Below are 16413 nucleotides of genomic sequence, written 5' to 3'. Positions count from 1 at the left end.
TGCATGTTTGGTTTGGGATCATCCCAATGGATCGGGCTACTGGTCTACAATGTTCTTTGGCATCTCATAGGGAGGATGCCATCCCCATTGGAGCCAATGTTACAGTACTATGTTATAGTAGTCAATGTCAAGCTTGGTCATTTAATTTGGTTAGTTTGCAGCTATGTCAAACCTTGTGACATCATTTGGAATACAAAGGTATAAAAATATGTTTCGTTTCTTCCTTGCATTGCACTTGAGGATTTTAAACTTCAAAAGATCATGATTACACTCAAAAAGTTTCTAGATCACATTGAGTATTTTAAAAGGTTAATTTTGTTAGATTCCTATAATACTAGTGTATTCCCTCATTGTTATTGTCATTATAGCCCCCTTGTTGTTTGTGTGCCCATGTTGTCCCCATATCATTATTATTGCGCCCCATAGAAGCCTACTATTGTTATTTTTGTGCCCTTACATTATTATTGTTATGTCAGCTCTTATTATATTCTGAACCTTTAAACTCTTATATATAGAAAGGAGGTTTTGTCATTTGACTCATCCAATAATTGTTCATTTCTGTAATGTAAAGGAGGTTTCCCACTCGAAGAGATAATTTTGAAGTCATTTATCTATCTCTTCTTCTATTTTGTGAGTTGGTTGCATAACTATTGTTATTGTTGTGCCCTTGCATTTTATACAGAAGCATCCAGAACTACTCAAGCGTTGAGGACAAGACTTTTTTGTAGGAGAGGGGCATGTTAGGTCCCTACAATACTAGTGTACTCCCTCATTGTTATTTTCGATGTAGCCCCCTTATTTTTATTGTTGTGCCCATGTAGTCCCTATATTGTTATTATTATGTCCCATAGAAACCCACTATTGTTAGTGTTATGCCCTTATATTATTATTGTTATATCAACTATGATTATCCTGTGACCCCTTAGACTCCTATATATAGAAAGGAGGTTTTGTCATTTGAATATTTCAAGAATTGTACATTTGCGTAATGTAAAGGAGGTTGCCCCCTCGAAGAAGATAATGTTGAAGTCTATTATAGATTTGAGGCTTCTGCAATCTACATTTTGTGTGGTGATACCTTTTGGATTCATCGCATTCATGTTTTTTTTTTGTAATTGACGTTTCGAACCAACCCTTGTGGTTCATCGTCAGGATTTGATAAGTGAATAAGTCAGAGATTAATGGCATAATAAATAGAGGACTGGGTTGGGATGGGAAAGCATGGAGCCGACAGGTTTGATAATGCTATGAAAGAGATTTAGTTAAATTATTTTATTTTATTATTAAATTTTTTTATTGATGTTTTTTAGACTTTTTTTGATAAATGTATTTTTATTTGCCAATTAAATGATTAAAGTTAAAATTAAATGTTATGACCTCATGTTATTAATGATGGTCAACTAACTAATTGTTACCTTCATAACTAATTAGTTTTTGTTGATTACAAGATTGTTAATGTTTAATTTTTAATATTGACATTAATATTTAATGTTGCAAGCTTACAAATTTTTGTTTTCTAATTGAAACATGATTTAATCTTGTATGTATTGTTAATTGAATTTTCTTTTTATTATTTTTCAAATAATAATTAGAACTTAATGTTGTTAATGATACTTAACTTATCTTAATTTAATATTCTCCTATTTTATGGATATATATAATTTGCATAATTGATGATTATTAAATTATTTTGTTAGCGTTGTTGCTATTACAATTTTGAAAGAATATCTTTTTGATATAAATTATTTAAATATTGAAGGAGTAAAATTCTTGGTTATGTTGTTTATTCAAATATTATTTTAATAATTTTTGTTGGTGATGTTTATATTATAATCTAGAAGAATTTCATTTTGATATAAATTATTTAAAGGTTGAAAGAGTATTTTTTTTTTTGAAGTCGTTGATCTATCCCTTATTCTATTTTGTGAGCTGGTTTCATAGTAAATTTTTCTTCCAACAAGTCATTGAGTCTGTCACCTGTTCTCCTAAGCTACTCTGGATGTTACTAGGATACTTGTTGCACTAATGTTGCAGGGAATTTGATGTGCTTTCAGAGTATTTATGGTTTTTTGCACCTTAATGACCTCCAAGTTCTAGAAGTTTGTTTTTCTTGTTCATTTTGTGTTTAATACCTCAAAATTCATCTCAAAATGTTCAAGAGTGCACTCAGCTAGTCACTTTCGTATCTATTCCTTCACCGTTGTGCTTTTGTGTTGTGTTACTGTCAAAAGTATTAGGGTTTGGTAGAAAGTCAAAGTTTTGGCATCGTTTCTTATGTGTAAGAGCTTAAAGGAGGTTTTATAAAAGTGGCACATCAGGTCAAATCATGCAGGTAAACATTTGTTGTGCAAATTTGGTGTGGGTACAAATTTTGAAGAGATAGAGTTTTATAGCTTTATAAGGTGTTATATAACTAGTGTATGATAATCCTAAGGATGGCTCTCACCTACATATCACATTAAGAAGGCCATAGGATGATCTGAAATATGAAAAGAAAGAAGTCAATCTGTTTTTGCTAAAGGAAGGAGAAAACGCAACAAGTTTATTGCGATTTTACATAGTCATTAGTTTAACTATCAAATTCAACTCCATGCTTCTTGAAATAATTTTCTATGGTTGTGAAAAGTGTCCTTAATCATTTTGGATATTCGAGCCTCATTCTTGTGAAGGCATTCAACCTATTCAAATTCATTGTGCTTAACTATTACGCTTTCTCTTTAGAAGTTGATGTTTAAAGAATGGGGGGATGTAGTGTGATCAAAAGTGTTTTCATAGGTCTATGATGTTCCAAGAATAACTCATCACTTATACAACCATTTTAGAATTCGAGTTCTCAAAATTCACAAAGGATGAACTTGCTTTGTTTTTGTTGCATTTTTTATTGTTTTAGCGGTCATCTTCAAGATTAGTTTTTGACCAACTGGAGATGAATTTGGAAAACCCAAAAGAATTTTTTCTCAAGAATGGGAAAAATAAAATAAAAAATTCTCTTTTATTGTACACATATATCATGGTTTGGGAGACATAAAATGACCTTTGAGGAATATTGTTCAAAGAATATGATTCGATAATTTTTCTTATTTCAGTCATTGTTTGTTGGTGTGCTTTACTGAGAACTATAAGTCAACTTAGAAAAAAGAGGTTTGTGTCAAGAATGGATCAGATAAATAAAACCTCTCTCCATTGTTACACATGTGTTATAATTTGGGAATTATAGGTGTCACTTTGAGACCTGGTTATTCACAATTTCGCAAGCGAGATTTGCTGACAAAGTTCTAGAACTTTTTGGAATTCGACTTGGTGGATCTCCAGCTTGGAATAATTGACTCCAAATTGATTTTCATGATGAAGTTTGAATATTTTTATACCCAATCCCATGAATTTCTCTTCATTTAGCATATTTTTGGTTAATCAAAAACCAAACTCTAGATAGTAGGATATGGGCAGATTTTCCAAATATTGTATTCCTAAACCATTGTAACCTCTTCTTATCTTTGGGAAAAGGATGGATTTCAACTTCGTTAGTATAGGGATGAGATGATTGTATATATTTCATGAATTTTAGTGTGCAAAAGGTTGATTGGGGAGTAAAAAGAGAAATTTTTTATTTGATATTGTAAACTGTGGAGTTTTAATATAAGTGATCAGTACATATCTTTTTTTCTCAAGGATTCATATGTCATTAGCTTTTGGTGATGTTCTTTCTGCATTTATGTGTTTTTTTCTAAGTTATTCATGAAAATTTTCTTCCTTCTATTATCTGAATGAATATTATATGTTACAAAATTCATTTGAGATAGATGCTTTGTTTCATTCCATTTCAAATAATACCAGTGCTTTTCATCTAAAGTTAAGCATAAAATTCATCCTTGATAGATTCTTTATGTTTAATGGGTTGTGATTCTTAATTCCTCTAGCCTATGCTACAAAAAATTTAAAGATACAGAAGTTTTGACTACCTTTCCCTTATCATAGATCTGCTCCATAACCATTTATTGTTCACTTTAATCAATCAGACTCCATGCCCAATGGATATATCTATAACTCTTCCATAAAACTTTTAGAAACATATTCCTCTCTGATCTTAATATCTAGCCTAAAACTTAAGACAACCAATCATCTAAGTGACTAAAGATTCATATAGAGAGAGGCCTCTTTGAAGCTGGAAGGGCTAGATTCTAGTTTTAAAGTGATTTGTGGTTACCTTTGGGTTCCTCTCCTCAACCTAGAGGAATTATGAAGTGATAGCAGGGGGCAGCACCCCTGAAGCTAAAAATAGATGAAAAATCTCCTTGTAGAATATTGTAATTTCGTAGTCAATCAGGGTTGTTCATTAGGCAGATGATCTGATGGTAGAAGTTATGTTAATTTATGTAATTTCTTCCCTAGAAGAAAACCTTTGGTTTATACGAGGGAATTGTATTGTGCATATGTGTTATTATTCTAAGAGAGAAAGAGAGCGGAGACTTTGTGAGAGTGAAGAGGAAATTATAGGGAGATATGTAGTAGGTTGTATCTCTTCATTTTGTTATATAATATAAAAGGAAGGACAGAATATTTCTCCATGGATGTAGACCAAATTTGGTAAACCACATATATATATGCCTCTCTTGTTTCATGTGTTTCTATATTTATGTTTCCACAAAAATGTTTGTATTTCATTGCTACGTTAATTAATTTATAACACTTTTATGAGTTCTCTTTCATATACCATGTCAGGTATCAAGATAGTTGATGTTTATCTAGCATGGACTTCTGGAAAAATTTGGGTTAGTGTAGTACTCGATTGAATATTCATATCCAAGACTTGAGTACTCTGTAGTTTCCAAGCAAGCTTCCATTCTCCTTTATATCTTTTCCAAGACATGTTGTGAGGATATTGTCTAACTTGTTCTTTTCCACTGGTCCATTTGGTAACAATCACCATACACTCGTCATGCACGCTTGAATTATTTAGTTTATGCTCTCCTGAGTCTCACTCACACTCTCCTGATTCTTTCTTTCTTGATTTCACATTTTTTAGCTCACTTGATTTTAATTTTTCCCACTCACTTGTGTCTATCCAAGGTTTTTGTAGATGTTCCCTGTTTAGAAAATCATGGATCAAATTTTTTGTTCCTTTAATATGCTCAATATGAAAATCAAAGTTTCCAAATAATGCCTGTCATCTCTCAAATTTCGCTTCATTAGATTTCGTTACCTATTTTGTTAAAACATTCTTCATGGATGCAACATCAATCCTTAACAAGATTCATTTGTTAATCATGAATACTTCAAATTTGTCTAATGCATTAAATGCAACTTTAATTTCTTTATCAATGGTTTCATATTTTATTTCTGATTCCATCGAAATCCCAGATGCAAATTGGATAATTTCTTCAATCTTACCTATGTCTATGGCTCTTACCTACTTAAGTACAACATCCCATCTAATATTGCTTGCATATGTTTCTACAATTTTTGGTAAATCATCATCTGCAACTTGAAGTATAGGCAATGTTTTTACCTTGTTTTTTAATTTAATATTTTACCTATTATTACTTTACACTAATTTTATATATTTATTTTAAATTTTAACATATTATACTTTACAATTATGATTATTTTCATTTCCTTTACTTCAACATAAAAATGTTTTTTATTTTTTATTTTTTAATTTAACTCTTCTATACATAAGTATATAAAAAATTATCTATAAAATAATAAACTATTATAAAAATTATACATAAAAAATAAAATTTAAAAAGAAACACACATATTAATAATATTTACCAAAAATATTAGCTCATGGGGCATAAAATAGAGAGTGATGGGTTAGCTATTAGAGCACTATGTGATGTGAAGGTCACTTGTTTGAAACACCACGAGGAAAATCCAGCCATATAAAGGGTTGGTGTGGCCTAGTCTGGGTGCGATCCTCTCGTGATTTTGATAGCTTAGATGCCCTTGGGTTTTAATTTCTCAAAATTGCAATTATCCTAGACTCTCACAACTTAGCAAACTAAAAAAACTATTTACCAAAAATATTAAACACTTGTAAAAATAAATAAATAAATAAATAAATAAATATATATATATATATATATATATATATATATATATATAGCTCAATCTCGATATTAACATAACTTCTAGCTATTTGTTCCTTTGCATAATGGACCTCTAATCTATGATGGAGGGAGAGATGGAGCAGAAGCGCTCTGCGGCCAACCGCGTAGGTTTGGGTTAGGGCAACAGACATCGGCGCGCACTGTTGATAACCGTGAGGGTTCCGGTTAAGGCAACCTAACCCTACCTCTCCAGCCTGAAGTCCGCTCCCAGCTCCTGTCTCGATTGCTTACCTGGCCCGACTTTTCAGGCTACAACCGTCGTTTTCACCATGGATCCGGTTACTGTCGGTGATAGTATGGACACGGAAGAAGCTATTGATTTCTCCGAAGACCCGCTATCCTCCCAGGTAATTTTCGACCGCCCTAATTTTGCTTCGTCGTCTGCAGCTTCCGGCCCTCTGCTTACTGAACCGCATCCCTCTCCGGCGGTCTCTATCCCGGTCCCCCCTCCATCCAGCGCTCCTGAAGGCACCATCCAATCTGACTCTGCTGGGCTAGATCTACCCCCCCTTTCTCCGGGTACCCTCCGTTTTTTATCTTCAGTCATTCCCCCATCGCCACCCTTTGATTCGCGGCCTCAGACCTCATCCTTTCCGGCTCCATCCTCTTCTGGTCCTCCTATTCCATCGTCGACTGGTTTTGCAGCGCTTCTCCACTCTCCTTCGGGATGTTTTGAAACCCCCGCCGTCAAGGTCAGCTCTTCCAGGTCGAACCCACAGGACTGCTCCCCGGACCCCTTGGTAAATCATCCCTCTGCGCCGCGCACGGGGAAAAAAAGAACAAAGTGTGTCAAATCTACTACCAGGGACATCTCTATTTGGTTCGGTGAGAACATGGCCGCTGAAGAGGCCACTAATATGGCAAATTCTATCCTTGTGGGTCATGTCCGAGGGTGTGCTTATTCTGCGACCCGGCTTACTCAGTGGGTGAAGGAGATATGGGGTGGGATTCTGAAGGAACTCCCTGAAGTTCAGGTCCTCCCTCGCGGCTAGTTTTCCCTCCACTTCGCAAAGGACAATTATACGGATCTTGTCTTGGCCAAATTCTGGCACATAGAAATGGCACCAGTGTTGCTCAAGCGATGGAGTCCTCTGTTTGATCCCGAGCATGAACAGATTGGGGTTGGGCCATTATGGGTGCGCCTCCTTGGACTTCCCCTCCAATATTGGAACGAAGAAACTTTCATCCGAATTGGAAACGCTCTGGGGACTTATCTCGATTATGATCGAACTTTCGTGGAATCCAGAAATAGAACGCTAGCTCGTATCCTGGTACACCTAGACACTCGCGAAGGATTAGAAGAAAATATCACTCTACATTGGGGCAAATACACTCGCGTCCAGATTCTTGACTACGAAGGCGTTCCCTTCAGATGCTGATGGTGCCATAGGGTAGGGCACATCTTCAAAGATTGTTCGCTAAATCAGAGGAAAGATGATGCTCCAGCACCCAATGCCTATATGCCGAGACCTTCCTCTCCGGTTGCTCAACAAGTTCCGACCGCAAGCACTCCCTCGCATGCAACCCCTCAGGCACCAGGTGTTCCTCTTGGTCGTTCTACAGCTCCAGTCACCAGATCTCGGGCGGCCTCCGCATCCGCTTCTGCAGCACCTCCGGGTAAATCTCTCAATCCTTCAATGTCTAATTACTCTTTGACTTCATCATCTTCTCCATCCATGACTGCCGCATTTTGTTCAAGGCCTTCCCCCTTGGTCATTGCTCCTACTATTACATCCTCTCATCCGCCCTCATCACCTGCATCTTCCCCCTCATCTTCCAAGGGCTCAAAGCATTCATACTTCCTTCGCCCTCACCCTCACTCCCAGGGACCACAATCCAACATCGCTGGCCTGGGTATCTTAACATCTGGTCTGACCTCGCTGCCTTCTCGAGGGCGAAAATCTGATCTTACTAAAGCCATCAGACGGGCGGGGGCAGAGGTGGCCATTGGGCGTCAATCTACTATCAATGGGGTACTTAGAGCAAAGAACACCCCTCACCATCTTCCCCCATGAGGTGCCTCTCTTTCAATTGCAGAGGCCTGGCTAGTGCCTCAAAGAAGCTAGCCCTCAAGAGACTGGTTGAAACATCTCCTGTCGATATTATCATGCTTCAAGAAACGCTTGGCCCCGACGACTCCATTTCGGCTTCACTATCATCGATCATACCTGGTTGGAAATTTTCGGCAATGGACTCCTCTGGAAGATCGGGTGGCTTAGCAATTGTCTACAATCCTGTAACCATTAGGGCCCTAGGTACTTGGGGGGGACCGGGCTTTCTGGGTCTCGACCTTTTTTCTGCAGACCTGGGTATCAACCTCAGGGTAATCAATGTATATGGCCCGTGTCACCAGCGTGAAGCTTTCTGGAATAACCTACTGGGGCTTAACATTCTTTCATTAGAGAATCTGATCATAGGGGGGGATCTTAATTTTTCATTGGGTTACGGGGAATCTTGGGGTGCCACAGCTCAAATCGACTCGATCACTGCCTACATGACCGATCTCTTGGAGCGACATGATCTGAGTGATGTCCCCATGATCAAACCCCTTCCCACCTGGCGGAACAGAAGGATCGGTGAAGCTGCTCTGGCCCGTAGACTCGACAGATTCATGATGAAAGGACCTCTGCTTCAAAGACTTCATCACTACAAACAATGGGTGGGCTCAGGTGGTATATCAGATCACCATCCTATATACCTGGAAATAAATGGCCCCAATAAAAAGCCAAAAGCTCCTTACAAGTTCAATCATGGATGGCTTGAGGATCCTTCCTACATCAAACTTGTTAAGGACTTCTGGCCTCACAACCCAATAGACAGAGCCGATTCTCTGGCAAAAGGCTTCTGTATGAATCTGTCACAACTCAAGGAACTCACTATCGAATGGGCTAGGAACAAGTACCGGATGGAAAACTCTACTCTCATGAACATTGAAGCTGAGCTAACCTCTCTCACTGATGAAAGAGGTTTGGGTTTCACATCGGAGGCCGAAAAAGCACACCTTGTGGAGCTGGAAAATCAGAAGCAAAAGATTCTTAGGGAGAGGGAAGAATCTATCAGACTGCGCAGTAGAGCAACCTGGCTTAAGGCAGGAGATGAAAACTCTCGCTTCTTTCACAATTATGCCAAGGGCAGAAAGGTCAGCAATACAATATGGAACCTCCCTATGGCCGATGGTGGAATGGCTGATACTTTCAATAAGCTATCTCAGATGGGATCATCACACTTCAGGAACCTATACAAGCAACCTCCAGGTAACAACCTTGCTGACATTATCAACATTGCTGGACACTTCCCTAGGTTTGTTAACGAGGAGGAAGCAGAGTCCCTATTCGATCCTGTGACCCCTGAGGAACTGGAATCCACCATCAAATGGTTTAAGAAGGAGCGCAGCCCTGGTCCGGATGGATGGACCATCGAATTCTACATTGCATTTTATGAGATGATCAGCCAGGATCTTCTAAGGGTGGTTGAGGAATGTAGGATGTCAGGATCCATGTACAATGCAATCAATTCCACCTTCATTGCCCTGATCCCCAAAACTGACTCCCCTTCCTCTTTTGATGAATACCGTCCTATCTCTCTCTGCAATGTACTCTACAAGATCATCTCAAAAATCATTGCAAATCGCATTCGCCCCATTTTGTCCCGACACATTGCCCCTCAACAGTTCGCATTCCTGGAACATCGCCAGATTCATGAAGCTATTGGGGCAGCACATGAGGCCTTTCACTCTATTTGGACAAAACACCACAAAGCCATCATCTTAAAAATTGACTTGGCTAAAGCATTTGATAGGGTGAGCTGGTTGTATATCAAGATGCTCCTTATTCATCTGGCCTTCCCCCACAGATTTATTACTTGGATCATGGCCTGCATCACCACTCCCTCCTTCAGTGTGTTGATTAATGGTTCTACATCCCAGTTCTTCCATTCGGAGAGGGGTCTCAGACAGGGGTGCCCTTTTTCCCCCCTCCTCTTCCTTATAGTCATGGATGGTCTCAGTAGGCTTATTGCATCTACTAAGAGGAATGGAGACATTAGTGGCCTCAAGATATCAGTGGACTGCTTCCTCACCCACCTCCTTTTTGTAGATGACGTTATGATATTCCTGGATGGAAGCACCCGGGACTCCCGTACTTTCTCCAATATCATCTCCCTCTTCTCCTCTGCCACTGGGATGCAGGCCAACCACTCAAAATCATCCATCATTCTCTCCAGAACCACTGTCCATGAATCCCAGATGGCTCTACAGCTATTCCCTTACAGCATACACCCCTTGGATCAGGGCCTTAAATACTTGGGTTATTGGATCAAGCCTATTAGCCCTAAAGTAGCAGACTGGATCTGGCTAGTGGTCAAACTGGAGAAAAAGCTCAATATCTGGAACCATAGATACCTATCACGAGCAGGTAGACTCGTCCTGATCAAATCTGTCTTGGAAGCTACTCCGGTCTTCTGGATGGCCTTGGCATGGATCCCTCGCAGCATCCTATCCAGACTGCAGCAGACCTGCAATAGGTACCTATGGAATGGGTCAATAGAAAAGCGCATCTTTGCATGGATTGGATGGAAGAGGATTGCCATCCCAAAGAAGTGGGGAGGCTGGGGCCTCAAAGATCTCCCTTCATTCGCACAGGCCCTGGCTGCAAAGATGGGATGGACACTAATCACTGGGGACAATCTATGGACCCAAATTGTATATCACAAATATATTTGGCCTCATCAAATAATGGATTGGATCCGGCTCCCATCCTGGCCCAAAGCTGGGATATCATCTGTTTGGAAAGCACTTCTCCATGCTATACCACTCATCAGAGATAACCTGATATGGAAAATAAACGATGGCACACAGGCTAGGATCGGGCTGGACCCATGGAACGGTAGCGGTGGAAGGCACATATTGCCTGAAGCCCTCGTTCGACACCTGCACTCTCAAGGGATCTCTCACATTGCTGACATAGCGGATCCACAGCACACTACCATCTTCAATCAGCAATGGAAATCGGCACAACAGATCAACATCCCACCTCTCTGGCACCAAGATTGGCAGTCTTATATAAACGCCTTATCTGAATCGCACATCAGGATCAAGCAGGGACCTGATGAGCTCATATGGTATCCCTCCGAGCATGGCACATACACCCCAAAAGTGGGATACCTATCTCTGATCGCACATAAGGCTCCGGATTTAATATCATTCTGGTGGAACTCCATCTGGAAGTTAACTGCTCCACCAAGACAGAAATTATTTTTTTGGTGTATCCTAAAAGGGGTGGCTCCCACTGGGGAATACCTCATGAGGCGTGCGATACATGGACCGTCTTGGTGCATCCTGTGTAAGCAGTCTACTGAATCGTGCACACACCTATTCTTACAATGCACTGTCCTAGCACAGCTATGGCAAGCTATCTCCCCAGCTATACAATTCTCCGGTAAATGGGAGGGGGTCGACATAAATCAAACATGGGAGTCGTGGTATAACCAGCATAGGAACTCAAAGCTACAGAGCCTGCCCATCATTATATGCTGGTACCTATGGTTGGCCCGAAACCGTTTGACATTCGAGGACAAAATGGTTCAGTGGCCGCATCTTACTGCTAAGATTATTGCTGTCTTCAATGATATACCTGAGCCACCGCAGCCTAAGGTCCGTCGTCCCCGGGATCCCCCTCAAATCGATCACAGCTGCCCATGGGCTTATTTCGATGGTGCAGCCCAACAACAGGGATGCGGAGGGGGCTTTCTCCTCTTCATTAACGAACAACACTTCTATAAAGCAAAGCTGGGTCTGGGTGTTGGTTCTAACAACTTTGCAGAGATCATCACCCTCCGCCATCTCATTCATTTTGCATTGAGCCATAACTGCTTGCATTTAAACATATTTGGGGATTCAAAGATTGTCATTGATTGGTTCAATAATATTTCTGCTTGCCACTCGCACACACTCAGCAGTATACTGGATGAAATAAATTTACTGAAGGAACAGTTTAATAACATCTCTTGCAATCATATCTACAGGGAACACAACAACAGTGCCGACCAACTATCCAAGGAGGCTACGGTACTTCCCAGAGGCGAGTGGATGATTCAGGAGCAGCGGGGCGCAAATGCATATCAGTACTATCACCGCCCATACATAGATGCACAATACTATAGGGCAGCCAGCCCATGAACAAACAAGAACTGATATTTTTGAACTATTTTTGTATATAGCTAATAAATATTATAACTGACAGCCCTGCGCGGCAATATGTATATATGGCGATGTAAAACATCCTGCGAGATGATTTTTGTTTTTTGATAGACAGTTATGGGACCTACAGATACCCACATGTGTAGTGGAAGAACTTCTGCATATGCAAATGCATCTACAACATGTAATTTTTCTAATCAATGAAAGATTATGATTTTTCCAGTGGAAAAAAAAACTCAATCTCGATTTGCTTCTGGAATGGGATCAAAGTCAAATGGCTCCGGTTCCGCCTTTACTACCAGTGGTTGATCGCCTCGCAACGGAAGAAGCAGTTACTAATACGTAATCCCCAGCGCGAGCAGAGGCGGTTGTTTCATCTGTTGATCCAGCACCATCAGTATCCGAGTCAATAGTCAAGACATAGTTGGCAGCTATAAAGGCGGTAGAATAATACCTATCGGTGGGTAAGGAAGCTGCTCTGGTGTAAGTGGAAGGAAGGCAGCACTCAGGTCAAAGAAGTGCGCTATGTATGCCCAAATGAATGTAGCGCTCACCATGCTTTCATCTTCGTGCTACCCCGTATGCCCTAAGTTTATGTAGTAGAGACATAGGGAGAAGCAGCGGGAAAGACAGGAGCAGAGCCATAAGCACTAGCAAGGGTGGTGGTTTCTGTAGCTTCGGTAAGCAGATCCTATATCCTATCCTATAGCAGTAGTTCCTGGTCCAGCAGCCTTCGATCCAGCATATATATATATATATATATATATATAGGGAAGTTGTCTATTAAAAATGCTCTTCACTCTATTAAAAACTTCAATAAGTTTAAACACATTAAAATTTAAAATTGTAAGCTCATGGGGTAGTCATCGCCATGTTATGAAGTACTGTGTAAAACAAACCATAAGATTAAGATACAAATCTCTCGTGAATCACTCGAGCCAACCAAAAAATAAAAAAAACATAAATCTTGAATTTATAAAAAATAAATTTAAGCATATAGGCGTGTCTATTTTTGAATATGACTTCCAAAAATTTAATTTAATTATCTATAACTATTAAATGGATGGTGGAGGTTTAACATCCATGAAATATTCTAGAATGTTTTTAGTCATATACACAAATTAATGGTTGATATTTATCTCCAAAGTTGTTTTGTTATTTTTTCCTTTTATATTAAATTGATTAATTAAAAAAAACATATATATCATATAAACTAATGTTATATGTAGTGAGTTATGGTATTTTTTCCATGATAAGCTATGGTAAAATAGAAGTAAATACCCATAATTAAGAATCTTGTTTCATGTTTTTTTTTTTTTTTTAATATATAATTTTATTTATTTAATAATAATAATAATAAAAAATGAAATTATTATTGAGAAATATTTTATGATTTTTTATTTTTATTTTTAATAAAGTGGTATGTAAGATTTTCTCAGTTGTCACTTATGATAGCATTATGATGGTCGGGGGCTCCCTTTCTACTATCTCATGGATCCAAGGTAGGTTGGTTGTTCATGTTCCTTCTCTTCTCTACTTGATGCAGCGCATAACCTAGATTAAGGAACTTTTTTCGGTGATCACCTTTCATCATATCATTAGAGAACATACGCTGAAGCTGACACCCTCTCAAAGCGTGCTCTGTCTCTTCTTCCTGGCTACATGTACTTTGAACATGTTGTGGATGGTATTGTTCAAAGTCGGGGTTCTTTCGAATTTTTTTAATTTCTCGATATCTGTTGGGGTCTCATTCAGGCCCTCCTGAGGCTTTCCCCACTCACTGACATTGTCTCCATTATGTCCGTTTCCTTTTTCTCAATTTTCCATGATTAGCAAAATGCGCTTCTAGTCCTATTCCTCTTTTGATACAATGGAGTCCTATTTGAGTATTGTCAAGTCAAGTTTCTTTATGGGGACAGTCAACGTTTCAATTTTGGAGACCTACATTTTCATATTCTCTCTTGAGCAGTCGAAGATCATCATCTGCTCTTTTTTGGTTGATATTTCATAGGGTAACTCTTTGGTCATCTCCATATTTAACCTCGAGCACCCAAAGATGTACTTCTGCTTTGTTTTGTCGATAATTCTTAGGGCAAGTCTTTTGGTCAGAGAGAAGACATTGTTATAATCTGTAGTCTTTAGTTTAAAGTGAACTAGAAGTATGCACATGCAAAACATTTCAAATTGGCCTTAAAAAAGGAGCGAGATTGTGCACAAGGACATTTGGAAAGATCTTCCGACATGGTTCTTTGATGGTGCATGCAAGCAAAGGGACTGTGGATGCAAAGCTGTAGTTCTGTTAGAGCCAGCCAAATACTATCATTGGTGGTGGGAGGGAGGTAGAGGTGCAAATAGTAGGGCTGAAATTATAACATTGTGGGAGGTTCTGACATGCTCTAGATGGCTGGGGTTGGAGGCACTGCACATCTATGGATATGCAAAAGGCATAATAGAGTGGGTCAAGCAGCTCTCTGTTTTCAGCCCACCCATTCTATCAAACTCGATGAGCCGTATTAGGAATTTGGTATGCTTCTTTCAGAATATATCATTTGGGCACATTTATAGGGTGCAAAATGAGTTTTTGGATCTCCTATCAAAGTGGGGCATCACAAAGGAGCCTCAGAAGTTATTATTTGATGCTTTTGTTCAGGACACCTTAGCAAATGCGGGGAGCATTAACTACTCTTGAATTGGAAATCATTTTTTGTTTTTTGTATATTATTTATATATTTAGATAAATTTCACTCTTAGAGAATATGTATCATAGTTAGAAAAATGACAAACTATGAGGAGTCGAAAAATATAAGAAAGAAAGAGTTTTAGTTTTTTGAAATCCTACAGTAAAATCTATGATCCTACTACAGGAGCATTGAACATAAATTTGTAAAAGCATGAAGATCTATGTTATATGTATTCTTTTTATTTAAATGAAATTTTGTGTTTTATAAATATGTAAAACATTTCAATTAATGAAAATATTCTATTTTATATATATATATATATATATATATATATATATATATATATCCCAAATGATTTGATACTTATATATGGTAATGTGATTCGATACTTAATGCAACAGACATGGTATTACGCATTCAGTTTTGCCTTTGACTCTCTATTAGTTTGTCTTAGTTTGTTTTTGACCAAAAATTTATGCGACGTATCCATAGTTTAACATTGGGAATTCTTTTTTTGTTATTTTTTATTATTGTTTAAAGTTATTTATTTGTGAGGTTATTGGTTGAGGTCTTTTTATGGGCTGTTTAGTGACTTCCACTCTATTAGTTACTAATTTTTTGTTTTTAGTTTTATTTCTTTCTATTTAACTTTTTGATTTTTTTTTCCCTATTTTTTCCATGAATTATAGTTTTTTATCCATATTTTCTATTTAAGATGATAAATTTTAGAGAGAAAAAAATAATTTAAAAAACTTTTGGAATATTTTTTTTAGTTTTATTACTTTTAATTTGACTTATATTTGTTTTTGTCTTTTCTATGGTTTTTTTTTAACATGACAAATTTTAAAGAGGAAAAAATAATTAAAAATTATTTTCCCAATAATATTTTTAGTTTTTTTATTTTTTAATTTCACATTTTTTTTTCTCTATTTTCAATCCAATTACATTAATCATAAGTTTTTCTTGTTTAAACATAGCTTTTATAATTAATAACTATTATGATAATTAGTTATTAGTTTTTAGAATCTTGTGAGAATTTCTTTCCTAATTTTATTAAGAAAGTTTTATTGATGTATAGTTACTAATTTTTAGAATCTCTTGAGTACCCTTTTTCTAATTTGTTGAATTTGTTTTATTTAAACATAGTTTTTATAATTTTTTCCTCAAATATATAAAAAAAATTCAAGAAATTGATCTTATAACAAGAAATTGAATTCAAAAAGATTTTTTTTAATTATAATCTGTGTCTGTGATTAATGTCTATTGTTCTTGCAGGTCAAAGGATTTGAAACTCCAGGTGAGATATAATCAGAATCCCACTTTGAAGTTTCATATTATCTGTCAAGTCACTGAATATTGTTCAAAATTTATTGGGAAGTTAGCGTTCAATTTATCATTTGTTTCATTTGGGTTGTTAAAGTCATTG

The 16413-nt window shown here is 37.7% G+C and overlaps 1 protein-coding gene across 1 annotated transcript; it reads left to right on the top strand.

The window, feature by feature from the left end:
• Nucleotides 1–7168: 7168 nt before the first annotated feature.
• Nucleotides 7169–7489, top strand: LOC149243594 (uncharacterized). The gene has a single exon (XM_089371257.1). It carries the CDS (start codon nucleotides 7169–7171, stop codon nucleotides 7487–7489), a length of 321 nt encoding a protein of 106 aa, XP_089227383.1.
• Nucleotides 7490–16413: the final 8924 nt, after the last annotated feature.

This window comes from Pinus tabuliformis, chromosome 8 (genome assembly GCF_031772625.1).
Source record: "Pinus tabuliformis cultivar Carrire ecotype Pingquan chromosome 8, CPIR1, whole genome shotgun sequence".
NCBI lineage: Eukaryota > Viridiplantae > Streptophyta > Pinopsida > Pinales > Pinaceae > Pinus > Pinus tabuliformis.
The sequence above is the reverse complement of the archived record's forward strand: the minus strand, read 5'-3'. Positions and strand labels throughout refer to the sequence as shown.

What these genes read in the sequence shown, in the direction of transcription:
- LOC149243594 (XM_089371257.1), top strand. Translation starts at nt 7,169, where the DNA reads ATGGCACCAGTGTTGCTCAAGCGATGGAGTCCTCTGTTTGATCCCGAG.